The sequence below is a fragment of the Hirundo rustica genome, chromosome 7 (assembly GCF_015227805.2).
Source record: "Hirundo rustica isolate bHirRus1 chromosome 7, bHirRus1.pri.v3, whole genome shotgun sequence".
Classification (NCBI taxonomy): Eukaryota; Metazoa; Chordata; class Aves; order Passeriformes; family Hirundinidae; genus Hirundo; species Hirundo rustica.
In genome coordinates, this window is record NC_053456.1 from 32,841,261 (window position 1) to 32,869,260 (window position 28,000).

At 41.3% G+C, this 28,000-nt stretch overlaps 1 protein-coding gene across 3 annotated transcripts in view; it reads right to left on the reverse strand.

The window, feature by feature from the left end:
- Positions 1–28,000, reverse strand: part of ADARB1 (adenosine deaminase RNA specific B1) — a 61,432-nt gene that overhangs the window by 9,017 nt on the left and 24,415 nt on the right. For all 3 annotated transcript variants that reach the window (XM_040069295.2, XM_040069296.1, XM_040069297.2), the window contains exons 3-8: positions 24,826–24,900; positions 18,093–19,024; positions 10,157–10,271; positions 8,164–8,332; positions 7,505–7,653; positions 6,730–6,898 (exon numbers count right to left, since the gene is read on the reverse strand). In XM_040069295.2, the coding sequence (XP_039925229.1) occupies positions 6,730–6,898; positions 7,505–7,653; positions 8,164–8,332; positions 10,157–10,271; positions 18,093–19,024; positions 24,826–24,853 (1,562 nt within the window). In that variant the 5' untranslated portion in view covers positions 24,854–24,900. The remainder of the gene's footprint in view (positions 1–6,729; positions 6,899–7,504; positions 7,654–8,163; positions 8,333–10,156; positions 10,272–18,092; positions 19,025–24,825; positions 24,901–28,000) is intronic.

A 28,000-nucleotide genomic window follows, 5' to 3' on the forward strand; every position in this document is an offset into this window, starting at 1 on the left:
TCCAGAGCTCATGTTTTGCTGCTTCCTCCCACACTTGGTGACCTTCTCTGGGGCAGAAAATGAAGGCTGACATTTGTCTTGTGAACTTCTGATTAGAGGAGGAGGAGGAGTGAGGACAGCTGAGCAAACCTCTGCAAAGAGGACTGCATGACCTGGTATTACTGGCCTTGTTTTGCTGGATCCCCTTTGCCACTGCAGCACGCGCTCGTGCTGGGCTCAGAGCAATGAGCCTGTGCAAGGACAGGGGCTGCAGAAAGCACTCAGACAACCAAAACTCTTAATATTCATTAGGCAGGGTTTGGGTGGTGATTAGGTTCATAAAACTAGCTGTAAATTTCATTGCTATAATAAAAGAACTTATACTTCTCTACAGAAATGTATTCTATCAGAAACTGGTTATAGTGCAGAGATAAACATGAAACCCAAACAAATCACATAATCACTAAGTCTGGAAAAGCCCTGTAAAATCATCAAGTCCAACCACTAACCCTGCTCAGGACCATCCTGCTCACCACGGTTCCCAGGTGCCACATCCACACACCTTTTGGACGCTTCCAGGGACACTCCACCACCTCCCTGGGCAGCCTGTTCCAGTGCCTGGCCAATTTTTGCCCCGATATCTAACCTGAACCTCACCTGGCACAGCTTGAGGCCATTTCTTCTGGTCCTGTCCCTTGACATCTGGGAGAAGAGACCAACCCTCAGCTAACTCTGCCCTCCCATTCAGGGAGCTGTGGAGAGCAAGAAAGTCACCCCTGAGCCTCCTTTCCTTCAGGCTGAGCCCTCCAGATCCCTCAACCTCTCCCTATCACATTTATGGTCATGTTCTGCAGATCACAGCAGAGTGAAAGAAAGAACTGCATAGTCACTTTCTCCTCGTCCCTTCTTCATACTGTACTTCTGTCAAACAGGAATATCTCACTTCCATTAGCATGTATGCTCAAACAACTTTATATAATAATATAAACTGAGAAGAAATCAGCACCACACCTCAGTTTTCAAAAGGCCACAGGCATCACCTCCAGAAGTGGTAAAACTGCCTCGTCCTCCAGTTTACAGGCACAGATTGTCAGAACTCACACCAACAACTGCTGCCAATATAGCATTAACCTTCACTGACAGCACGATTTCTTCTGAAATTAAGGGGCCAAATGCTGTATTTCACTACAAAGCATGCAGTGCAGAGCAGAAAAAGCAAAATGGACTACAGAAAACCTCAAGTCAGTGTTGTCTTTCCAGTGGAGCAATTAAACAATGGATTTTTTTTCTTCACATTAAAGACAGTATCAGAAAAGAGTTAGGTAAGAGAAGTGACTTAAACCCAGCTTGCACACCGAACGTGGGTGCTAAAGAATGAGCATGAGCAGAACACAGAAATGCTGCATCACATCAATAGATCATGAAAAACCTGAAGTAAGGCACGTAAAGCAGAGAGTTGCAGATGGGAAAGAACACCCAGGGAAGCAGGCAGGGAAACTCTTCCACTGGAAACATTGAGATACTTGTCTAAAGTAAGCAAAAAATTGTCTTTTAACAGTATTTAACATATTCTGAGCATTCTGCTTTTAAGTAACTACAAGAATTCTCTCTGATAACCTTCAAAAAGTTTACCCTAAAGTAAAAATTATTTAAAGTGCAAGCTCTTAGACTGGTATAAATAACCTCACAATTTACATTCAAACTAACACTTAAACACAGGTACCCTAATTTGAGCTGGGGTACAGATAACAGTGACTCCTCCACTGTTTGGAAATGCTCCTACAAACCAGTACATCCCAACACCACCATAGGTTCAACCCCAACCTTGGCCTTTGCAGATCAATGCACATGAGCTGTGTTCAACTCCTGTCAATTTACACAGAGGACACTGTACCCTGCTCACCTGATGTCATATAGATGAGCACCTCAGTGGGAAACCTGAATTTTATAAATTTATCATACTCACTGGTTTTCTTATTCTACATGTACTACTCTAGATCCTGTTCCTAACAGTCTGGAGGATGGATGCACTTCCTCAACCTTTCTGCTCATCTCAAGCACATTGCACTGAAAAAAGAGGATGGAGAAACCAGAGACTGACATCAAATCAAGAGGAGTCCTCTCCTCCTTGCTAAATTGTCACATTTCTGCTTTGGACCACTATCTGCTGAGGGATATCTACACTGAATTCCTAAAAAATCTGCATTTCTTCATGAAATGCAGTTTATTTCACAGCTCTTGACACATGAAAAGGTAAGCAAAAATTAACTCTCAGCAACACTTTCACAGCGTGCTGATAGCACCTCTTGCCAAAAATAAAACCGTTTAAAAATACACGTGGCAGGAAAAAACTCTCCTCTGAACTTTCCAGACTCAAAAGGTACAGAAATTCTGCTATTCACATTATTTTAGAGAAAATCCAGAATTGGGGGGGGCCTAACAGCAGTAAGTCATAAAACTTGATGTTAATGCAGCAGCATCTAGCATCTTTCTCAATTTGCCATCTCACTTCAGAAGGAGAAGTTTTATTGTTTCATATTATTCATTCTTTATACTTGTATGCACTTTATTTGTTTAGTAAAATAGTTTTTTCCACTTTTCTCCAAAGAAGTTTTTTTACCAGACCAGTTAAAGAGAGGAGCCACTTAGGTTTGCTTCCCAGAAAGATCCTATACAGAGGTTTTCCCCCAGATTTGTCTCCAAACCAAGACAATATCAAACATCTTATTTATTAATTTTTATGCAGAGAGCAGGATGGGGCAGGGAGTCACTATGTGTGACCCCCAACGGTGTCCACATGGAACTGGTGTAAAAGTTCATCTCAGGAAAACAAGAGTCTCCTGCAACTACTCAACAAGGCAAAACCTGACAAGTGTTTACAGCTCAAAGAGCTTCTCATATCAATATCATTTATAAACAGCAATTACTATGAAGAAATGAAAATTATTTAGTTGGCACTTCATTTATCACAAGTTTTCACTTGTAATTGATAGTAAATGAGACAAGGTAACTGCAGGAAGATGTAGGACTATCCCAGAAAGCACTTTTCCTTCTGGCACGCAGAAGGCACAACTTTAAACCCGAAGTCTCTTTGTTTCCAAAAGAGATTAATTAAATCTCTATGACCACTCCTCTTCAAGAGCCACAGATGTAAACAGGCAGCAATATCTTTACAAGGAGTGAGAGCTTCCCTTAAATCAAGTGGCTGGGTCAGCAGCCCACACTATAAATCCTAAGTGCAGGAAGCCTCTGACCTTCTACAGCAGCTCTTCTCACAAACACCATTTCAGATTTGCAGTTTTCCCCACGTAGCTGCACTGAGGCAGGAAACCACACAGCTCTAACTTGTCCCAGCTTTTTTAGCACTGCTGCCTACATGTTGTTGGGGACTGAAACGTTGTAGTTTTATGACTTAAACATCTTCATCTGCCTGTTATAACAAAACTGTACTACAAAAGCCACAGAGAAGACCAGTACACTGTAAAAGACCTGACTGAGGCCCTACAGTGCTCGCTGATGAAGATGGGATGAAGTAACAATTCAGGGCTGGGGAAGAAGTATTCATTCACAGAAGGATCCAGCTTAGCACCGTCGGGGTGGAAGCCACAGCTCTGGGGCTATCAGCTGCCAGGCTGGCACAAAAAATTGATATATTTTACAAACGAGATCAAACCTCGTTTGCTTTTAATCATGGTGTTTGGGCATTTTTTGAACATTCAAAGTTCTGTCCATTTTATGCACAGAGATTTCGCTTTCTTTGCTCTTCTGGGTTTAAACTGGATCATAACATAGGTGAGCTTAGTTGGAGAGGTTCCATAACGGTACACCACGGGTAGTCATTTCTCACCACCTCCCCTCAGGTATCTCACCTAAGTGCTACACAGCCACCATGCATCACAGTGGCCACCACAATTCACATCAGCTACTGTCACTGGGTTATGAACTAGTAGGGAGAAATGCTCACTTTTGGGGAGAAAAAAAATGAGGAAGACCGAGTTACAAATGTCCATTTGGATTTCCCACTCTGAATGAGCACAAAACAAGGCCAGTGGATGGGCGTGTGATGCTCTTTCACACAAAAGTTTATCAGAAAAATACTTCCTCTTATTTAAAAGTAGAAAAGCAATGACTTCCCTTTTAACAACTCAACCTAGAAAGTTTTTTCTCAGTTTCTAGAGCTTTTCTAAGAAACTGTGTGAAAAGGAATTTTTCACTTCCTAGCAGGACATTAACCATTACCTGGAATGTATAGTGAGAAGGTAAGTAATTATTTGAAACCAAAAACATGGGCAGAAAAAGACATCAAAAGAAAAAAGGCAAAAATCAACATTGTGAAGTACCATGGCACCAGGCCAGGATCCATTTAAAACAAATGCATGTATATTAATGCTAACTCCAGTCAGAAACCAGCCTAACACCTTATTGCAGAGCCACTGAGCTCTGACACACCAGGACAGCCCTGTTTAGGGCTTCCAGTCCAAGTGGGATTACACTCATGGCCCTCCCACGTTTCTCATGACTTTTCCTGGATGTCCCTACCAGGTCTAGGAGGGTGCTGGGCAGCACACTGCAGCAAAGCACTCAAAGGCTAGAAACAGCAAGTTGGATTATACAGATAATCCACACAGATGAGCCAGTTCAGATACAAGTGGTTTGATACAAGTGCAATCCCACACTCCAAATTTATCCACATCTTTCCCAGGCTGTGTTTGTGAAACTTTGGGAAGGCTCAGTGGAAATTCCTGGGTCTGAGGCATACTGGAGGACTGATTGCTGGACACTATGGAGCAAGGCATTCTTTCGAATTTAAATGGACAAAACACATCAAGGGCAATGTTAAAGAAAAGAAGAAAAAAAAAAAAAAGAAGATGAAAATTTGGGCCTCCTTACCCGTCATACAGTCTTTGTTCTGTGTCAAGGGGTTCTATTTGCTTCCTTCACTGGCACAAACAAAATTATTCCCATTAGCCCCAAGGAGAGGTGACAGCTAGCTATGGAAGCGAGAGATGGATTCTGTTCTGCATCACACAAAATCAACAAAAGAGTCAAATGTGTTCTAGCTCAACAACTGGCTTTTTTTTTTTTTTAAATATATATTTGCAATGACAATGTGATAAAAGAATGTGGCATGAATCCCAAGTCAGGTTGCTGAGAGAAGCCCCTGGCATGAAACTGGGGAATTTATCTGGTGAATGTTACTGACAATATTATAAAAGAAGCAGAAATGTAATTTTTGTAGAATTACCTTTCCCCAGCTGCCTGTCCTAGCTTCTGAAAGGCTCTATTCATTTATGGTAGGGGTACTTAAACTAAAATAAAATGTTTTCCTTCAGTAGAGATGTTGATTACTTGAGACAAGATTAAAGGAACAAAGCCATTATATAACCTTCCTTCTATTTTTCACTTGGCATATGCAGTTCACAAGAATAGCTCCAAGTTAATATCTTTAATAACCTTTGAATCAGGCTAATTAACGGTGACTTGAGAAAACAGCAGAGCTCCTTTAATTAAAACATATACAATATATATAATTAAAAATAACTGAAAAACTTCACATTTCTCTTCTACTTTGCAAGAGCACAAAGGCTGCGAACACATAGACTCATTTAAAAAAATTATGATGTTGCAACTCTCCCATACTTCCAATGCTTGTTAAAGAATATTACTGCTGAATTTTTTTTGTCCATTTATCATTTTTAAAACAAACAACAAAGATCTTTCAATATATGTCAAAAAGAACAACAAAAAAGGAATTGGATTAAACATGAATTAGAATATTGTTCTGGAAACAAAATATTTAATGTCAATAAAATATTTAAACTAGAATTAAAATTCTAGAGTAAAAACTAGAAGTGGCCACCAATTAGGATTTTTTTAACAGGGACACTTTTCACCATAAAAAAATAATAAAAATCCCAACTATGCATGGAAAATACAGAAATCTTCGATATTATGGAATGGTTTGGGTTGGAAGGGACTTTAAAGTTTCCCTGTTCCAAACCCAGGCCACAGGCAGGGACCCTTTCAACTAGACCAGGTTGCTCCAAGCCCTATCCAACCTGACTTTGAACATTTCCAACGATGGGACAAGGATGTATATCACCAGAGGAAGTTATCCAAATAGAAGTAATGCAATAGATTTATTGCACTGTTTTCCTAATGCTATACTACTTCAGGGGAAAAAAATCTAAAACATTCCTCTGCCATTCCCCAGTGACAGAAATACAGAACAAAGCTGTCATGACTTGGTGTGGCTGGAGTGGTACAGAATGACTACACCTTGTCTCTGAAGCCAGTAAAAGGTCTGACACCAATTGCAGGTGAAGAATCAGAGCTTTATCACAGGGGTGAGAGCCACCCTCACACTATGTCTAAGCAGTGAGATAAGCCCATCACTTCCCTGCACATTCACTGTGGGTACCATGCACCCCTCCCCTCTTGTAGGAATCACAGGATGGACTGGAAGGACCTTAAAGACTCCACCCCTCTGCCATGGGCAGAGACACCTTCCACTAGTTCAGGTTGCTCCTAGCCACATCCAGCCTTGGCCTTGAACACTTCCAGGGATGGGGCAGCCACAGCTCCTCTGGGCACCCTGCGCCAGAGCCTCAGCACCCTCACAGGGAAGAATTTCTTCCCAATATCCCATCTAACCCAGCCCTGCTTCAGCTTAAGGCCATGCCCCCTTGTCCTATGCCCTCCCTCAGCAATAACATCAACAGCAACAAAACCAATCCTTCGGTGTCTCACCTGGCTATCTTGTCACTGCAGGACATGGTCAGCAGCCTCTCCCCTTGCAGAACCCCATCCCACGTCTGGATAGTGGTAGTGGAGCGCACAGGGATCGTCCCTTCCCCAGACTCGATTTTTGTCCGTAGCTGCCCTCTGGCTTTTCGGTTTGGATGTCTGTCCCCTTGGTCTGAAGAACAAAAAGCACTGAGAATCACCTGAGGAACATTCTCAAAGGGTTTTACATTAGAATCACAATAAGAAAGACTGATTTGAGGTATTTGCCAGCAGTTACTGTGGGCTTGCATCACAGTTCCTACTGCTCTTGGCAATTCAGCTGCAGCATCAGACACCTCTCACAAATATTGCCCCTTCCAAAACACACTTGCAGTTAAACCAAGCTTTCACCAAAGAAACAGTAGGAGGCAGGCAGCTCCCGAGCTCTGTTCAGTGTGTTAGAGTTAAAATGAAGTGATGGGCAGACTGTGGAAGGGGCAGGGAGAGAACTGCTGTTAAAGGATGGGAACAGAAAGGGGGTGGTTAGTTCTGTAGGAATACTTGCTGACTCACTGGCTTATCTCAGTTAGCATCAGCCTCTTCAAGACCACAGGGCTCATCACTCTATACTGAACTTCTACCACAGAGGAAGAACAGCTCAGATTTTTTTGGAAGAGATCTTTGTCTAACACACTTCTATGCTAAAAGGAAAGAAGACACCTAAATTTTAACCGTGCTGCTTGTACATGCCCCAAGAATAATTTAAGCTCCCTTGGGTGGAAGAGGACTGCTGTCATACCCTCTTGTGCTGCTTCATGGGGTGAGAAAATCCGAGCATCACCACAAGGAGATGTGCTGATATAGAGATGGAACTGCACATTCTCCTTCAGCTTAAACCCGCCTTGCTCTGATCTGATGAAAATGGATTTTTGCTGATCTTCTTTATTGCTGAAACAGAAGAAGACTGGAGTCAAAACTGACATTAACATGGAAATAGGCGTAAGCTGGGCAGACTTAACAGGCATTAAAAACAAACGCAGGATGGCTGAAAATATATTCTGTAATATAAATCTAACAGTTATGACAATTAACAAAATTAAAGGACCATCGAGACAGGAAACAAAGAGCCTACAGCAATCCCAAATGTCAAGAGCTTTCAGGCACTTAAATGAAACATCAGCAACCTTTAGCCCACTTCACATTATTTTGATTTATACATTTACAGTTTACAAAATGTCTGCAAATTATTTTCCCCGTCCTCCCCTCTCATGACTGACACCTCAGTGAATAAATGTTTTGTTCAACTCAACCTTGAGGGCAAGTGGCACACGTTCTAAATTCAACATCCTAATGCAACAGGACAAGTGCTTTACACTAAAATAATGAAGACAGATGTTTTCCACAGACACCTTTTCAGCTCAGTGGGATCAGCTCATCATCTTTTTCCCTCCAGCTTACCTTAGGTAAAGCTCAAGTTGCATGTACAGAAATTTCAGCAGACACCGTCGAGCTACAATTTCTGCATGGCAGTCATTTAATGCAAGACCACGATCACTCATGTATTCACCATTAATGCATTTTGTTCCTGTAGAAACACTTATTACCAGGGCATCTTTCACATCTGTACCTGCAAAACAGAATTTCAGGAAGGAGATGCAATTAACATCACAAATAATGCACTGAATGATCTTCTTGCAGAACCCAAACAGTGCTCTTTTTTTTCGTTGCTTGCTTCTTTAAAAAGATAAATGTTTTTTCTTCTGATAATTTAATTAAAACAAAAGCTTCACTCAGCCATACCTCCCTGCATGAGGCATTGTCAGTGGTTCTTACGAGAACTACTTCTCTTCATGCTGGAGTTCAGACAAGTTAAAAATTGAAAACCTGCACGTAAAAAGTGCTGCTTCAAGAAGAATTATTAAAACCCGAGATCCAAAGTGCTTTTTTTCCTGAGATTCAGGCAGCCAGTAACTTTCAGTTGTATCTTCTGGCCACCTATGCAGATATTCAGCCTATGCAGCCACTTTTGAAAACTGAAAGGCACTGGTTTATTAAAGCAGCAACATGTTATGGAAGGGTATTGAGCCAACAACTGGATAGGTAAGACTAGGGAAAAAAAAAGAAATGTAAATGCTTAAATCACTGTAAAGATCACCAGTATCATGTTTACTTCTTGGTATTAAACCATCCCATGCAATAGGACTTAAAAAGTACATTGGGTGGGTGTTTTCAATACAGAGAACTGTCCTTTATCACTCAAAAAATCCAGCTGAATGAAGGACTAATAAAGACAGGTCAAAATGCCACTTAGCAAAATATTCAGGAGTAAAAAAAGCCCAACAAGTTAAAATGAACCTGAGCCCAGCTGGGCCCTCCTGCCCACAGGGTAGAGGAGAAGCACCAGGCTGTAACATAAGGCTGTGCAATGGGGTAATTTAATTCCAGGCATTCTCCAAACATGTATCCATGGCAAGGTATTTTCTTATTCTGTGTAAAGCTATTGCTTCAGTTCATCAAAAGGTATTCACGTGTTAGTTAAGTCTAAATTCTTCAGCACATGACCCTTCTAGGAATTGTACATACAAGGCTGCAAATAGTACAAAAACCTGTTAAATATTACAAAACAAACGAAACTACAGCACGTTCCTCATGAATCTGGGGCTAAAACAGTGTTATTACCAGATGGAGATCTGGCTGTTGCTCAACAGAGCTTGAAGAGCATCAAGGCTTCCCAAACCTCCCAATGGCCTGTGTGAGTGGGAGGGCAAGAGATCAGAGGGGACAGAGCTGGGACAGCTTCAAAATGGACATTCCACCAAGAGTTCACATGGACTGAAGACCAGGATAAAACCTTAATGTGAGCAAAACTCAGCAGCAGCATGGTCATAGATTAGTTTAGGTCACAGATTAGGGCAGAACTTCACTGCTTTGGGTGATTTGGACAAGCAGAGATCTCGTGTCAGCACCTAGGGAGCCATGACACCACTGCTTACACATACACACCTCTGCCACCTGCCAAAACAAAAAGCATTCTTCATTTTTAATAAAATGACTGCCATAAGAGCACTAAGAATAAAATGTAGCAAAATAACAAGGGACAAAATCTCAGAACCTTGGAAATAAGCATAATACTTACATAACATGCCTAAACCAGGAATACTGATGGGGGATTTTATTTATTTTCCCAAAGTTTCATGATTAACTTTAAAACCTACATTTTGTGAGCTACTCAGATGTCTCAGGCAGAGGACAGGAACTCTGTGAACGAAGAAGTATTTGCAGGTATAATATTCCTATAAGTACCTGAGATTTAATTACTATATTTAGTCCACCTTCAAGATTAAACAGTAAAAATACATTTCAATACCGGTTGACTGAAAAAAGTTAAGTTCACTAGATGCAAACAGAGCTCTCATATTTAAGCACTCAAAATACTACTTTTTTCATTTACCTGTTGTCATGACAACTCCAGCAAGGACTTTTCGACGTGCATGTGGAGATGAGAAATTTTCTGTCAAATCACTGAATTTATCTACAACCAAGCGTGCAACAGCATCAGCTAACACCTGTAGGACCACACAGAAATGCACATTAAAAAATTTAAAAATCATTTCAAAATTATAGGAGCATTAAGTTATAAATATTTCGGTTTTTAAATGATTGGACAAAGCAAATGAAGTGAGTTTTTATTGTTCACTTTAAAAACTGACATTGAGACGTCCCCTGCAAATGGAAGCAGCGGTATGAGTGCTCCACATCTGCCAAAACAAGATCAGACAGGGCTAAGCCAAGCATTGAAGTACCTAATGCCCATGATCCTGATGAACATTTGAGGCTTGGGAGAACAACTGGATAGACAGCTAAGTCTGTACTCTCATGCTCAAACCTCAAAACACATCATTTCAGTATCCTCAACATTGAACCTGACAATAAGATTGAAATAAAAATCCATGCCACTCAAATGAACCTTCTATAACAATCTAAATTCTTATTTAACTATTATATAAATAAGGGCAATTTTGTTTTCAACTCTAGTTTAATGCTTCCTATGCCCTATTTTTACAAGACCTATACAAAGTTAGGAATAGAAAATATCAGGGTATAACCACAAATAAGCTATCTTAAAATGAGAAGATTTCTGTCTTTCAGGAAAACTTGAACAGTCCCTTTAAGTCAGGCTGCGAGTAGGGCTAACTTCTAAAATGAAGGAAAACTTCGAGATAGCAGTCCTGCTCCATTGACAGACAATCCAGTTCAGCACTGCAGCTAATCTCACCTGCTGTTTTCAAGGCAGCTAGAACTGTAACTGCTAGAAAAAATGAGTCAAGAGCAAATTCTTGAATTTTCACCTGAAAAGAAACTGAAGCCAAGGCAACCATGTGTTGATAACCAGCAGTATCTGAGATGTTCTAGGTGCGCACACCTGGCCCACAGCTTCACACACCGCAAAGACACAGGTATTGTGTGTCACACCCACCAGTGCCATTCAGACGTTCAGTGAGGCACTGGAGCAGAGAAACTGCTGCTGTCCCATTTCTGGAAGGGTTCCAGGCCACCTTGGACAGGGCTCGGAGCAACATGGCCTAGTGGAAAGTGTCCATGGCAGGGGGTGGGACTGGATGAGTTTTAAGGTCCCTTCCAACCCAAACCATTCTATGATACAGATGTGTCAGATGCCCAAGGGAAAGAGGTGAAATAAAATTTAAAAAAATAGAAAGAAAAGAAAAAGGTTTGAAGACCACCAGCCGCATTCACCCCCATTCTCTTAACAAGGCTCATGAGAACCAACAGCCTAGAAATGACGTGGGCGTGCTCTCCATGTTAACTTCATTTTGGAAATGCTTTATTTCTTTGGACAAGAAATAACTAAAGCTTGGGTGTCAGGATTCCAGAGCTTGGCAGCTCTCACCAGAGCCTGACAGAAAACAGTGACCAGCAGACAGGTCCCAGCTGCACCAGCTTCATCCATGGTTTGCAATCGCTCAGTTTGTGGAATCAGAAGACTCTTGACATTGCAAACACCAATTTTCTTGAAACATTTGAATGGACTGCAACTCAGGAACACCATGTATCTTTCAGGAACACAATTTGGATCAGAGGTCACAAACACGTCTGGTCAGGCACTGATTTTCAAACACGGTCTTTTTGTTGCTGGACCCAAAATTGGGTTACAGTCCAGGCCAGCACCACCACCACACAGTACTAAATCTGCATCTAATTGTCCTAGTACTTACCTAATGCAGAAAGCTGAACTTTAAGGTAAATACCCCAAAGAAAAAGCAAATTATTGAGTGGCTTTTAATCATCCTGGTCTTAGAAATGGAAAATTATTACACAAAAGGCTTAAATTATTAACCTCCCTGCATCCATGAGGGCAGATATGGCTAAGGCCATAGACTCCATTCCAGTGTTATACCCCTAGCCTCACTGCATAGTTATGGATGTTTGCTTCCCAATTGTGTCATGCTCTTATTTCTGTAATCCATGTATTTTCTGCTCTGCTCTACGCTGTGACGTGCAGGGCAGCACATGGTAAAATCATGCAGAATGACACTGTGATGGAATATAGATACTACAGAAACAAACTATTCCAGCCAGGGATGGACCTGATCCACAAAGACAAGGTATGCTTCAGGTTACTGGCAACCCAAAGTACACCATAATCCTATGCTGTATAGAGGCTTCAAACCTGCTAGAAAAGGCTTGGCATCCAGGGAATAAACAATGTGATTCAACTTTTCTTAAAAAAAAAAAAAAAAAAAAGTGGTGGTGGATGGTGGCTGGTACCTGGAGGAGTCTTCCCCAACACTGGGAACTGAAACTGCCATGTATTTCTGGGAAGAAATCCATGGCCACCTTGCCTGCTAATGCCACTGACAAAAGGCTCCCTGAACAGCAGCTGGGTAATAAGCCTGCATGCAGGATCCATTAGCTTTTTCCAGAAGGATCCTTTTTTTTTTTTACACAACAAGCAAAGCAGAGGAAACCATGGTGCTGGTATACAAAGGTGCACACAGTGAGTTCCTCTAGGAAGTTGAAAGTTGGCACAGCAGAACAGGATGGAGCTGCATCTCACAGAGCCTGGAACTAAGCTGCTGGCAAGGAAACCTAAAAATGCTTGGATGCACTTGGAGCCAGACACTGGGGAGGACTCACAAGAAGGACTAAGCAGAACTCAAGCGAGACAAAATGAACCTTGGAGATGCAAACAATCCAGGATGAACTGGAGAGGATGAAAAAAAAAAAAAAAATCACTGCCAGAAAACAGGCAGATGTATTGAAGATTTGTTATTTCTGTTTGATACATAAATTGCGTGACAACAGCTGGGCAGTGAGGTATAACACTGCTAAATGCCTTTAGATGTAGTCACTAAGATTTTGGTCTTTGATAAGAATACTCTCCCCAAGAAATTAGAAGAATTATCCCTGTCTCCCAAGCAGTCTGTTATATTAACATAGAGTCAAGGGCATGGAAGAAAAGGGAATAAGGCAGCACAGGGAACAAGACTTACTGCCCAAAAATTACATCCTGCTGTGCCCAACTCAAAACCACAGACTTGAGGCTGTTTCCACAGCAAGCCCAGGCCACTGACTGGCCTGAGTTGGGACCTTTCACATCACATTCTGACTCTACTGCCTTTCATATAAATAAATATTAATTGGAACAGAAATTGAACTCATGTCTCACCTTCCCTGTGAATGTTCTAACATCTGACACACAGTTTCTTTACCCCTCCTCCTGCATTAAATCATTATTCCAAGCTCAGTAATTCAAAAAAGGAAAGACCTAAAATAGCCTGACAGTTGGCTCAGTAAGGTATGTGAGCTGCAAGTTATTTTGGGTGCGTTGCTCCTTTCTCTGATGAAGTCAGTGAATCCACTCCTCTTCTACACACACAGACTGGTTTTGGTTAAACACAGATGTTGCAGCAATGTTGTAGCAGAACCACCCCGATCATTCACATTCTGGAGCTGATGAAGTTCAGGTCAATCTGGAGCTGAAGGAAGACCTTGGAAGGCCATGGAGACCACCCATGGTGAATGCTGGCATTCCCTGAATGGCGGGAAAGGCAGCAGCAATAGCTCAACAGCTCTTACAGGAACTGACCCAAGAAGTTTCAGTCCTTTGTGCTCTCCTTGGATATCCTTTTTAAGCAGACACGTTCTCCCTTGGTTTGTTTTGGTTTTCATTTTTTTTTTAATCTTCACCGTTTATGGCTTATGTGAACTTCCCACTGCAGACAAAATCAAGGTCAACCAGGTCCTTCCCTTTAACAGTGACCAGCACACACAATTCAGAGAAGTTTCCTGTTATGATTTAAAGAAACTTCTGCCTGGTTGTAGAGTCTTTCACTGCTTATGCTGATGTATCTTGTATATTTCTTCAAAATCCACAGCAATTATTCCAACACATAATTCATTATATTCCCATAAATATATTCAATGTTATATTTTTCCCAGGTTTGAATCCATCACATTCTTATTCTCCTGTATACATGAAGCAATCCACTGCAATGAACTGCCTAGAACTCCTGGGTACCTCTCCAGAAACAGCTTTCCCAGATCTCCCATCATGTTCAGAAGCATCTGTGTATCCCATATTTGAATCATTTTTTATACTTCCCCTTGCCCCAGGTGGAATCAGGACTAAAAGAAGCACATTAAGTACAAGTAGCCATTCAGTCCTGGTTCTCACCCCATTTCTCCTGCTTAACGTTTGGTTTCAATGTCTGTCCACAACAACAGAAAGGATAAATTGAATTAGGTGAATGATTAAAAATACTCTCTCTAGTGATGTTTTTCAAACTGATTTCATTTGCAGCTGCACTGCTCATTTGTGTAGCTCAACTTGCTTTTTCTCACAACAGTCAAGCTTTCTAATTTAAGTAACTGTATTTAAGCTTCAATGTGTAGGATTTCAATTTCCAGCTCTCTGCACACCTTGACTAATCAATTATCTTTTTAAGTAAACAGTTTGAGGAAATAACATTAGGAAAAAGCCTCCACATCAGCTTTCTAACAGAAGCCGTTAGTGGCCTGAAGAGGTGATACCTCCAACCAGCAGGATCCCACTGTCTGATGGAAAACTTTTCCTTGAGGAACACCAGCACCCTGGGCTGCTGAAGGTTTGAAGAACATACTGGGGAATTACTGCTATCAGTATGCTCTTTTCTCAGTTTTACCCCAAAGTATTTGGTACTGGCCTGAGAACTTCTTTTAGGGTCAGCACCATGTCACCTTTGACAGAGGTGTGAGAGCCCTCCACAGAAGGCCACCAAGATGCTCCAAGGGCTGGAGCCCCTCTGCTCTGGAGACAGGCTGGGAGAGCTGGGGTGTTCACCTGGAGATGAGAAGACGCTAGGGAGACCTTAGGGCTCCTTTTGGTGCCTGAAGGGGCTCCAAGAGAGCTGGAGAGAAACTTCAGGCAAGGGCCTGGAGTGAAGGAGAAGGGAGAATGGCTTCCCATTGACAAAGGGCAGCATTAGATGAGATATTGGGAAGAAATTCCTCCCTGTGAGGGTGGTGGGGCCATGGCACTGAGAAGCTGTGGCTGCCCCATCCCTGGAAGTGCTCAAGGGCAGGTTGGACAGGGCTTGGAGCAACCTGGAATAGCGGAAGGTGTTTGTGCGTGTGGCAAGGTGTGGGAGTAAGATAATCCTTAAGGTTTCTTCCAACCCAAACCATTTTGTGACTCTATGATTTTTTGATCAGTTCACAAAGCAGAGCTAACCACAAAAACATTTTCTTTGTTTTGGAGAGGCAAGTCCGTCTAATGCAAGTGTGACAATCTGTTCAATACCAACACACCCACTGCCAAGGTGCAAAGTGCACAACCGCTGAGTTTTTCAGTGGGACATTTTTACCACTCTGAGGCACATGTTGAGTGTGGTCCTGAGTTTATCTCACTTTCCCAGCACAGAGATGTTCCTCACTGCAGGGAACCTTCCTTCATCCCTCACAACAGACCAAGCTGTGAGCAAGCTGATAAGAGTGAACTGAACCACAGGATCAGCACCTCAATAACCCCCTGCACAGAACATAAGATTATTCTCACACCCATTTTACAACAATCACATTTTGATTGCAGCAACCCTTCTGTACCATTTGATACTTTGCACATGTGTTTCTGTATTTAACTCTCTTTGGGGCACCTGCAGCTCTCGGGAGATCTAGTGGGGTCACAGATAGACATCCAGCCATACTCATGACCACCACCATCACAGGGAACATCTCTCAACTCCATTCTTCTCACCACAAATCAACTACAGGCAGGTTTGGACTTGCCACCCAAGCAGCCAATTCCAACATCTTCACTGGCACTACCACACTGTACTTTTACTTGCTCTAAGCATCTGGTATTTGAATTTTTCCTCCCCTCATATATTTCTAGCTTCCATTTTTTCCAACTCGATCAACATTTTATTTTGTCCACTGGTTGTATCAAATTCTATCCTCATTTACATCATTCCTGCACTCTCCAGTTCTTGTGACTTTGCCCATTTTAGGATTATCTCTGAATTTAACACTTTTTTACATAGTAAACAATGTCTAAAATAATTAAGCAAAGATAAATCAAGCAGGACCTGAAAATACCACAAATGCTTAAATCATTAAATACATACCAGACTAAAATCACGAATATGTAAAAGACCTAATGTTATTCCAATAACAGTTAATTATAATTCAAAGCAAAGCAACACAGTGAAGTGCTTGATGACATTCTGATGACAAGCTGATCAAAAGCCCGTGAAAAAAAATTACTTGAAACTGGGTCTAAATAAGGCAGCGCCCACATAACATCTTTCCCAGTTCAGCTTGGGTTTTTCACACTTCCCTCTTCCAGTTCCAGTTTTCACCATTTTACTGATGCAAGAACTAATAACATGTGAATTACTAGCAGTGAAATTTTTTTGGTGTCTGGGGTCAAAATTACTTTTAAAATCAGAGAACGCAGTCTGAAATCACTGAATCTACTGAAGAAATTGTAACTACCCAAAACAGCGTGATCCTGGATTTGAAAATGAAGGAAGCATTTATCAGTAATACAATAATTGTGTAACATTAAAATGAAACCATTTAGGAAGTTCTAAAATACGCATAATGTCCATATATTTTGCAAAAACAAGGTACTTAAAATAGTCACGTCTACTACTCTTTCATTATCAAAACAGAACAGTATGTTAAAATTCTAACGAAATCTAGAACAACAGTTTTGAGATAGAAAAGGTCAAAGCCTTGAAATTCTCGTAATATACAGAAAGTTGCAAAAGAATTCACAGACAAATATTTTAATTTAGAGGGGCATATAATATCATTAAAAAGACACAAGAGATGCAGTACGAAGACAATAGTCAAAAAATTATTAGCGTAGTTTGACTGGGAAGAAACATAAACAAGAAAGTACAGGAGAATTTTTCTGCATTAAAAAAGTTTTCAAAATTACTCCATTCTAGTGACTTCAAATTTCTGATCTGTGCCTGGTACATTGGATACTTTCCCTAGTTCATTAACTATTTGGTTTAAATTATTTCTCAACCAGATTTACTTGCCTAAGTAACTTCCATATGGATAATAATTCATTTGCCTGGAGCACAACCCTTCCGATGACAGCCATTTAACCACACATCGTGTATAGATGCACGTGGAATGTGTTCACACCCTGGAAATCAGTAGCAGTTGCAACAGCCTCACTTAATCTGACCTTGACTTGCAACAATTTCTGATTGCAGGAAAGAATGATTTTCTTCTCTGTTAAAAACTGTTGTATCAAATAACTTCACTTAAAGCAGTATTTCTCACTTGGAACTCCATCTAAGTCTTGCTGTCTGAGATGAGCAAGATGTGATTCAATCTTTCCCCAGCACAAATCGTAATTCAAGCTGGCAATGGTGCTGTCTTACACAACATGATCAAGGCTGAAGACATCGGAAACAAAGCCTCTTCTCTGCACATGAGAATACAAATTGTCAGAAGCTGTAACTGTATAAATCACCTAATACATGTATACATACACATACTTTATATATATGGACACACGTATCTATAGAAGCAGAAATGCTGTTCAAAGAGCATTCAGTACACATGACTTGACTCCTCCTGGTCATTATCCAGAGCCATCCACAACGCCCAAAGGGTTTCTCACCTGTGACATCAGAAACAAAGCCTCTTCTCTGCACACGAGTGTACAAATCGTCAGAAGCTGTAACTGTATAAATCACCTAATACGTAGATACATACACATAAATATATATTTTATACATATTATATATGTAGACACACACCCCCCTACAGAAGCACAAATGCTGTTCAAACTGATGCAACACACATGACTCGACTCCTCTTGGTCATCACCCAAAGCCATCCACAACGCCCAAAGGGTTTCTCACCTGTGGCAAGTGTAACTGGAGCCCCTCGCTGGGAATGGGCTGCCGAGATGGAGTCTGGTCCAGCTGCATGTTAAACAGGGATGCCAGGGCTGACTGAGCAGCCCGAGCTTTCGCCAGCTTTTTATTCCTCCCCGAGCCTTCGAAAGTCTGACCATCCACCGCCACAGCCATGACAAAGTTTTTGGCGTGGCTCTCTCCGCTCTCCGAGAGGAACTCGTACTTCAGCCCCGGGCGCAGCTCGTTGAGGATCATGACGGGGTTCTTCCCACTGGCCGTGGGGTAGGGTGAGGGCGGGGGGAGAGGCGACTGGGAAAGGCCGCTGGCTACGGCGGACGATGGCAATCCGTAGTCCCCGCTGGAGCCAAAGGACCCGTCCCCATTGGAGCCCAGGTAAAAGGAAGCGTCAGAAGGGACCGGCGTCTCAAACCCGTTGAAAAGGGTATCGGGGAAATCTGCTTGGTCGGATGTGAAGTCCGTGTTGACCGACAGAGTCCTGCCCATGGCCAGGTGGGCTTCCGAGGCGTTTGGGAACTGGACAAAGGAGCGCAGAGCCTTTTCGGCAGCGTGAAGCTTGGCTTTCTTTTTTGTTGGGCCAGACCCCTCAAACACCTGCCCATTGACTTCCACTGCCATCACAAACATGGGGGCGTGGACTGGCCCCGTCTGGGAGAGGAGTTTGTATTGTAAACCGGGTTTAATCTCGTTAAGCTGCATCAGGGCGTTCTTTGGCAGAACAGGGCCGGGCATTTTCTTCCTCTTCTTGGGGCGAAATTTGGAATGGCCATTGTTGCCCTCCTCCAAAGGTCTCTTCCTGCTGCTGCTGCCACCGCCGTTGGAGAGCGGGGTCCCCTCCCCAGGCCCCTGCCCGGCGCTGTCCTTGGGGGGAACGTTGTCCACATTGCGGTTTTCTTTAATGTCGGTGCTGCTCGAACCTGCGGTGCCCAGAAAGAGTAACTTACAATGCCTTCGGTGCAGGATCTTGTAAATGCAAAATTTATAGATTCCTTTATCTCTCTTTGTAACTGGTTAAGTGATGTGTGCTCACAGGTTAAATATTTTTGCATTACTACTGGAAATGATGGTAACGTAACACAACGTCTCAATAAGTCAAGAAATATAAATCTTCAAACCACACACTTGATACAACTGCACAGCAAAAAATCACAACTTTTTTTCATTGTAATTATGCTGAAACAAAAGCTTTTACTTGTAAAGTTATATTTAGCCTCAAAAATGCTTTAAAATCAACAATATAAGCTATAGCAGCATATGCCCACAAAACAAACAACTACCATTAGTAAAGTAAAAACGGATGCCTAAGACCACAACTCTGAGCCAGATATTTAATTCTATTTTGTTATCAGTTTAGTCATGTCACTTCTTTCCCTGCAGTAATTTCAGTTGCTTAAATTGAAAAACTACATAAATAAAACCTTCATTCAGAGCAATGAAAAATTAAGCAGCTCTTCGGTAGGTACCATGACTGAGGAGTATTTGAATGCTTTTGTTTCTCTTTAGCTGTTCCATATTTTTCGAATATAGTGGGTTTTCACGCCTTTTCCAAACATTCATTTCAACTCATCCCAATTTTTTCAGAAACTACAGCTGCCCACTGTGCTAGCAGGACTACAAGACTATATATTTCCACACAGCCTTCTATTAAAATAATATCTTATTTGTCATCTACAAGCATAATTCCTTGTCAGAAAACTGCTGTCATGGAGTTACAAACCCAAAAAATCACTAGAGATCCTCTCTAAGGCTATGTAGAATAGAAGTGTGACAAAAGCTGCACACCCACAATGGTAATATTTTAATGGGAGGGCAGGGAAGAAAATATAATATTAATTTAATGATTTGTTTTCAAAAATATAAGTTGGGGTAATATGTCAGGGCTATATATAAGGAATTAAATTTGCTTTAAGTTCAAAGACCTCATATTCACCCTGATAAACAAACTAAGGAAATTAACTATTTGTGCTTTCTACTGGCATTTGCGAATGAAAAGGTAAATGCAATAGATAGAGTATTTTTAACTCTCCAGTTCCAGAACTTCAATGTATCTGTATTACATCTACACTGACTCAAGGTGGTAAATGGTCATTGAAATTAGAACAAACTAGGTGGAAGCTCTCTTTCACAGTGACAAATTCCAGTCATGCTTTCAGTCTTCCCTAAGAATCCCCTACCATGCACACATCACTTCGCCCAGGTTACAAAGCTGATGGAATAGTTACTAAATTTTCATTTATAACATCCTCCAGCAAAAGCTCGATAGGTTACTCCTTTCGGTGCTCGAAGAGAAAAAAAGAAGGGGAAAAAAAAGATCAAATGAAAAAGCCAAAGTAGGACACATTTCATTAAATCACAGCAGCACAACAAAGAACTGTACAGTACTGATCATGCAACTGAGTCAATTAAATTCAGACAAGAATTGAAATCCTGAAGCATTTCACTGCTAGAAATCTGCTAGACTTAATCAAGTATCTCTTGTTTGGCCACAAACATATTGCCTGGAGAATGAACACTATAGGACCACAACTGTTAATACAGTGTTCATGTATATATTCTTTACCAAAAAATATATTTATGGTGGAGGAATCTAATGACAATGGAGGAAATTTTTACATCTTTCCTTTGAGTCAGTTTCTTACATCTCATCTAAAACATCATTTTTGGAACACTGCCCTTACTGGTTGGCACCGGGTATTTGTTATCAACCACCAAGACTTTCAGGCTAAACAGAAATCATTGAGGTAACACTTAATTAATGGTCTCTGGTTTTATTTCTTTTTATATGAAAACCACTACCAGTGCCTGTGGAAACCACAGAAGGAAAATAGGAGTTTAACAGACCCCAGCTGGATATTAAAAAGAAAAACTTTTGCATATAAGCATGGCAGCTGGAGGAACCCCTTTGTCAGGAAGGGGAAAAGATGTCCTGACAAAGAGGAGGGACTTGTAGGGAGCAGGAAATAAACTTGCAGGCTTACCTTGTCTCAGTAAGAGAGAAGGGAAGAAAAATACTCCTTGCCTGAGAGCTACTAGGCTTTTTTAGCTTTGGAGAATCTGCAGGGTGGAAGAAACTTGGAGAGAAAGAACGTAGGGAGCAGATCCTGAGTCAAACCAAGAGACCAGGAAAGGAAGTAACTGTGGAGTTGATCCAAATCCAAGTTTGTGATGGAAAGTGAAAGACTTTCTATGCAAACCAAAAGGACCCGTGCTTGTTTCAACCCAGAGTTGCTGGACTGCAAGGAAAGGTCTCTCCATCTCAGACCAAGGGTGAAGATGTGCTTTTGGTCCTTTTCATCAGTTTGTCCAGCCTAGCAGTGCTGAGGCCCTCTGAACGCCTGAGGGCTTGGGAAGATTAGTCAAAACACAAGCTGTACAAGTCAGAGATGTCAACTCTAATCTTGTCCATGTCCCTGTTCAGACTCCTCCAGCCCAGCCTCTCCCTGGATGCCTTTTCCAGGCATGCCACCCTTCCAGGGAAGTTAGGAATGGCTCTCCTGGCTCTCTCTCACCTTGCCCAGCTCCCCACACGTGACAGGGCTCCTGACAGACCCCAGGAGAGGGTATCACACCAGCACAAGGACACAGTGACCCTCCCCAGGGCAGCCTTGCAGCTCTGGGCTCTCTCAGAGATCATGGCAGGGAGACACAGGGGATTTTTTCCCTCCAGAAAAAAAGTTTTCTAATGGCTTTTAAAGATCCCATAAACCCGTGGCACCCACAATGTCCTAAGCAAAGTGCTTCACCACTTCATTAAAAATGGTATGAAAATATCTCCCATTGCTCTCTTTGATCCTCCACCTACTAGTCTTAACTGCATCTACTGGGGTTTATTTGCTATTTTTTTTAGTTTGATGAATCTAATATTAAACACCCCATGCTGTGCATGATTTTACAGAAATCTCTAATACTTCCAGTCTTCAAATTTAAGTTTTCAAGGAATGAGTACTTTAGAGAGTCCTTTGAAGTCCACCACATCTGCCATGTATTTAAGGCTTTAAAGCAGTATTAACACATACATAAATATTTGATGACTGAGACCCTTTTTTCTTAAACATTTATATAAGCCATGATTAAAAACTAGATATTTTTCATGAGATTGGTGTATTTTCTAGTCATTAAAAATAGCTAGCAGTTTCAACTAGATATTTGACTCATGTCTGTGGAGGTCACCTTAGTGAAAATCACAGCTGACACCAACAACTTCAACAGGACAGTCCTGGCCCCCAGATTTTGTCTGATAAACCCAAGAACACTCAAAGCAGGAAAAAGGCACAGGGAATTTTTCATGCCAGTAAAGAAATAAATCTTCTGTCTGACATGCTGGTTTATTTTTGGGTTTATTCCCTGTAATTAAAAAGCGTCTGCTATTAAGATGCTTTATCCATTGGGGACCTTCCATTACCTGCTTGCTGAGAGACAACACTCCCCCTGCTCTATCTGATCTGGAACACAATTAATTAAATTTAGATGACTCTTAGCAGGACCAAAAGATGGTTCTAGCTACCCCTCATACTGCTGCTCTCATTTAGTGGCCTGGGGAAATTCTGAATAAGACTTTTTTTTTAATTTAAAAACAAGTAGGAAAAAGCACATGCTCTCTACAGAGCATCTTTTAGAAAAAGCAAAGGAGTAAACAGATCAAAGAGAAAGGTCAGGAGAGTCACATGCTTGTGTTCCAAGTGTTCAGAGTGCTGCAGACACAACAGCCATGCAAAGCAACAGAAAAACAAATAAAAACATTCTAAATAACCCTCTCTTTCCTCAAATATCTTGTAGCATCTCTATGACCAAAAGATAAAAACGGAAAACACTAAAAACTGACGTCTGAAACACTGTTTTCTCAGGGATATTAAGTTATTAATGGAAGACATCATCTCTGTCTTATATTGCGTCTGAACCAAAAAAAATCATCTCAACTCTGTCTTCTGCAGAGAAATTCTCGTTATGCAATCACCAGGCTGCAAAGACCGCATACCCCACCTTCCTTTAAGAACCTTTCCCCAAAAGCAGTTACATAAAATAATAAAAAATTTAATAAGCAACTTCCAATATGCCACTTCACAACTGCAAGAGATATAAAAATAAAGAGAGATAAAAAGTTAAAAAAACATATTTGCACAAGTCAAAGTGAAGAACTTCAGAATTTAAACTTTGATTTCCTGACCCCCCCCAAATGAGATGATTCAACATTTCAAATTCAGGATGTTTGCGTGGGCACACAAAGGAAGGTCACGTTGCACTTTATGTGAACTGGGCTCAGCCAAGGTTCTGACATCTCAAAACCGAAGTTACACAAACGCATTCCCTTAACAGTTCCATGGAGCCAAGCTCCTGACAACATAACAAATGGTTATTGAATAGTTTCCCATATTGATACACTAACACACAAAAACACTCAGAAGTAGACAAAAATTTAGTGTTTTTCTTAATGACACAGAATTAAAGAATGCCCCTATAAAGAGATGATATTTCTCCAGCTCAGGAAGACACCTTCTATTCATGCTCAGCTATACCATTATTGAGAAAAGGGATGTTTTATCAAAAAAATTGAGACTTATCCAATTACCCGTTCTGAAGGCCTCCATAGGGAAGCCACCTTTGGAAACAGTTAAAATGTCCATCTGAAGTTATTTCTTATATATCAAGAACCAGAAAATTATACCAAGCATATTGCAGTTGAGTTCTCTGTGTCACTAAGGAAAAGAGATTAATTTTATTTCAGGTAATATTTTTTGCTTTGGTTTTGGCTTTTTGGAGGAGGGTGAGGGGGAGGATGCTTGGTTTGGGTTTGACTGGTTTATTTTAGCACAATGATCTAAATTCCTCATCTCCCTCTAAAATTTTTCTGTAACTCCTCCAGACTGAACCACAACTCTTCTCCTAAGACACTGTTGGGGTTTGCCACCTTTGCCAGATGCACTCTTTAGCCACTGTCACTTGGGGGAAAAAGAAGCACATTTGTTATAACATAATGTACAATTATTTACAGCCAGGCACAGCACAGCAGCAACAGAACAACTCTCCTGAGTCACAAAAAAAAAAAAAAAAAAAAAAAAGGTAAAAGGCAAATAACAGTAAAAATATTTTAGAATGGTTCAGTGAGAATACTCTTCTCATAAGTTATTGGATCTTAATTATTCCCCAGAGTTAACAATTTCACACACTTGGCTGCATTAAGTATGCATCACAACAATCACTTTATTTGACTATTTTTGTACTTCAATAATTCAGTAGCTCAGTGTCGGGACAATCAGCATCTAAAGAGAATAATCAGCCCATGTGAGACTTGCATAGAGCTTTTTCAGCTCCACCTTTGCTTTTTCCTTTCTCCTTTTCTGCTCTCCCTCCTTTATATTATACTTTTCATCCCTTTCATCTCACCCCTCACTCCTTACTGGTACTTAATCCTTGGCATGGGCACTACTGATATTATGCCCCCCTTCTTCATTGCTGGTTCAAGACAGGAAAATATTTTGATTTGTCAGCTGCCGTAAGAAAAATATAAGTTACAAAATATAATACAGAAGGTATAACTATATTAACATATTTAAAATACTGTTAATGCAAAAGCTCCAATTCACTCTTCTTCACTGCAATTTAAAGTATTTTCATTTTTGCATCTGAAGTTTCTTTGCAGTCAACCCTGTGCTTGGGAGAAAAAAAATCACTTTTAGAAACTATTACAGAGTTTATTACTATGTAAATAAACATATCTTACTCATGTTTTCTTCATCGTCTACATCCATTGTGAAATATCTTTGCTGGTTCCTTGGCTGGCAGAGACGGCTCCTGTCTGGAAAACAGGGAGGGGGATATTTAGGCTTTAAGGTACCAACTTGTTAGGTAAAGTTTTAAATGTCCTTTAAAAGCAGCAGCCTGGGCCCCGAGTTGGCATTTGGCTGTTTGGGTAAATCCTGACTGAAGATCCCTCCTAAAACTGAGATGTTCATCAGTGACTGAAAGATGCAGCCCCAATCTGCAAAGACCAGAGCAAGACGATGAAGACCACAACAGGGTGCCCCCACAGTCTCCTCCAGCCTGAACAAGCCAAGTGCTATCAGCTGCTCCTCCTATGACTTCCCCTCCAGACCCTTCACCTTCTTCACATCTTCCTTTGGACAGCCTCTAACAGCTTCATGTCTTTTTTACATTGTAGTGCTCAGACCTGTCCCTAGGACTCACAGTGAGGCCATGCCAGCCCAGAGCAAAGCGGGACAATCTCCTCCTTTGCTGTGCCTGATGTCCCCTCTGGCTGCCAGGGCACTGCTGACTCAACTTGCCGTCAAACAGGATCCCCACAGGTCCCTTTCTGCAGCAGTGCTCTCCAGCTTCTCATTCTTCTCATGTCCTGGTCTATACACACAGGTGTAGAACCCAGCACATGCCCTTGTTATTAAACTTCTTATGGCTGGTGACTGTCCAGCCCTCAAGTTCATCGAGGTCTCTCTATAGGGCTCCTCTACCCTTGAGGAACTCAACAGCTTCTTCCAATTTAGTATCAACAACAAACTTATTTAGTATTCCTTTGATTCCTGCCTCCAGGCTGTTTATGAGGATGTTGAAAAGCAGAGAGACAAGGACAGAGCCCTGTGCAACCCCTCTAGTGACTGAACTCACACCTGATGTCACTCCATCTACTTATAACCCCTTGTGCCCACGCCCTTTTTGCAGTTGGCATTACACAACAACAGCACACTCCACTGTAACAAGAGGAAATTAGTTTACTGTAATCAACGAGACTTGTAAATAATTATCACCTTAATTAGCACATCACACCGGCTCCAGTTACTCCTGCAGCACCACTTTGTACTTGGGGAGAAAGGACTTGAACAATTCCTGGTTTATCTTCTACCAAGGTGATAAATGAGCTCCCTGAGTCAAGCCAGAAGTGAAAAAAGCTGTAGAGCTGCCCCACACTTCCACACCAAAGATAAACCCTCCCGAGCTTGGTTATCAACCTGGGCTCAGCACCTCACCCCACAGCCTGAAGGAGAGAAAAGGCAAGCTCCTGTCTGCTAAAGGCAGAGGCAAACAGAAACTCTACTTGTATAATTATTTTTTAAAATAATTTCAGTAACGGTGGTAAAACAGATTCTGAAAGTATCAAGGAAGATAAACAGCCAAGAAGGACAGTTGACAGAGGAGCCCTAAGGCACCTAAGAGATGCAATCCAGTGTTAATGCAGCCAAATGACACTAAGCTCTCTGTTTTAAGCTTTAGCCATATGTGTTTAAGAATTAGACTATTCTTGGCATATAAAGAATGATTACCTTTTTCCTAACCCTTTCTTTATAAAAAAATAAGTTATAACTGCACGAGTACAGTTAGCAGCGCTCAGGTCCTCCCTCCAGTCCCCACAACTGCACCAGCACATCACTCTGCTAAAGAACGTAAGAACCATAGAACCACCGACTTCAAGACCTTCAAGAACAAGTCCACGCTTTGAACACAAGCACATTCACTGAACCAAAGCATGAAACGCCGTGGCTGTTTGTTTCCTGAGCAATTCCAGGGATGGTGATTCCACCACTTCCCAAAACAACCCACCAAGCCTCCCTTACTCTAAGCACAACACTACAAGAGAGTGTGTCTTTTATAAAAGTAATTAATTTCCATTACAGCTAATTTCTAACAACCACCCACTTCAAATCAAAAATACTTGGAAGAGAATGGATCAGATATTTTAACAGCATGAAAGGTTGCAGATGCCCCAACCCCAGCACTGTTCAGTCCCAGACTGGAAAAGGCCTTGAGCAACCTGGTATAATGGGAGGTGTCCCTGCCCACAGTTGGTATGGGATGATATGTAAGGTCCATTCCAATCCCTTAACATTCATTCTATGATTCTATGGATAATATGTAGGAGACAGTACTGAACTGAGCAGAGAGAATACAGTCAGTACTCTGTGCACACATCTATCTCCCAAACTTCTTCCCACTGTAACACGTGGATTTTTTTTTTTCCACCTGGCTTTCAAAGATAGAGGATTTGATAATAAGAGAAAAGGTTTTTCAAAGTCCTTCCATATAAAATAGGACCTATGTATGCCCTCAGAAAGATAGAGGAGATTTTTTTTTTTCACAAAAATGGACTCTGAACCCAGACTGCTCTCTACAAAAAAAAAAAGCTTCCTCTCTTGCCAAGGCCTGATTACTTCTGAAATGATTAGTGATTCAGTTATTTCACTTTGAAAAAGGAACAGCATTTCTGGCTTCTTTGACCTGCCAAACTTTTATTCAAGCAGCAAAACTGCATTAATAAACACATTCACTGCCTATAAATAACCCCTATAGCAAGTTATTTACATCCAGGAACATCTCAGGTCCTACAGACACAAAGACTCCAGACAAGAGGTTGGGTAATGGTCAGTGGCATCTGAGCAAGGACATGTTCCAGAAGGACTCCACTGAAGAGGTGCATCTGCCTTGGCCACCAAGGCATGTATAATAAACTCCTGAGTTTCATTCCCAAAATCCTGTTATGGGATAAGGGACACAACTACAGTAACATTCTTAGCACTGGAAAAAATTTTTACTTGGGGAAAAAAAAAAAAAGAGAATAAAGGAAAAAGCTTAACTGCTGTGCAGAGATTAACAAAGCTTTCATAAATAGCAGGAAGGAATAACTGCCATAAACACAAAGTGGTTTGGGTCAGTGTATTTACAGCACGTTCTGAGTGGAACGGGGCTGTGGCAGAAGCCAGCTCCATGGCTACAGAGACTGTTTTCTCTCAGGTATACTAATAAAATGAATTGAGGGGTTGACTGCACTATACTGGTGTAGCAGAGGGGAGTTTTTTGTTCATAACACAGAGCAACAAACCTCCACCCAGCCCTTACCTAAATTCACTCACTGAAGCAAGGGATTCTGCATAGCAACACACCCTGAAATG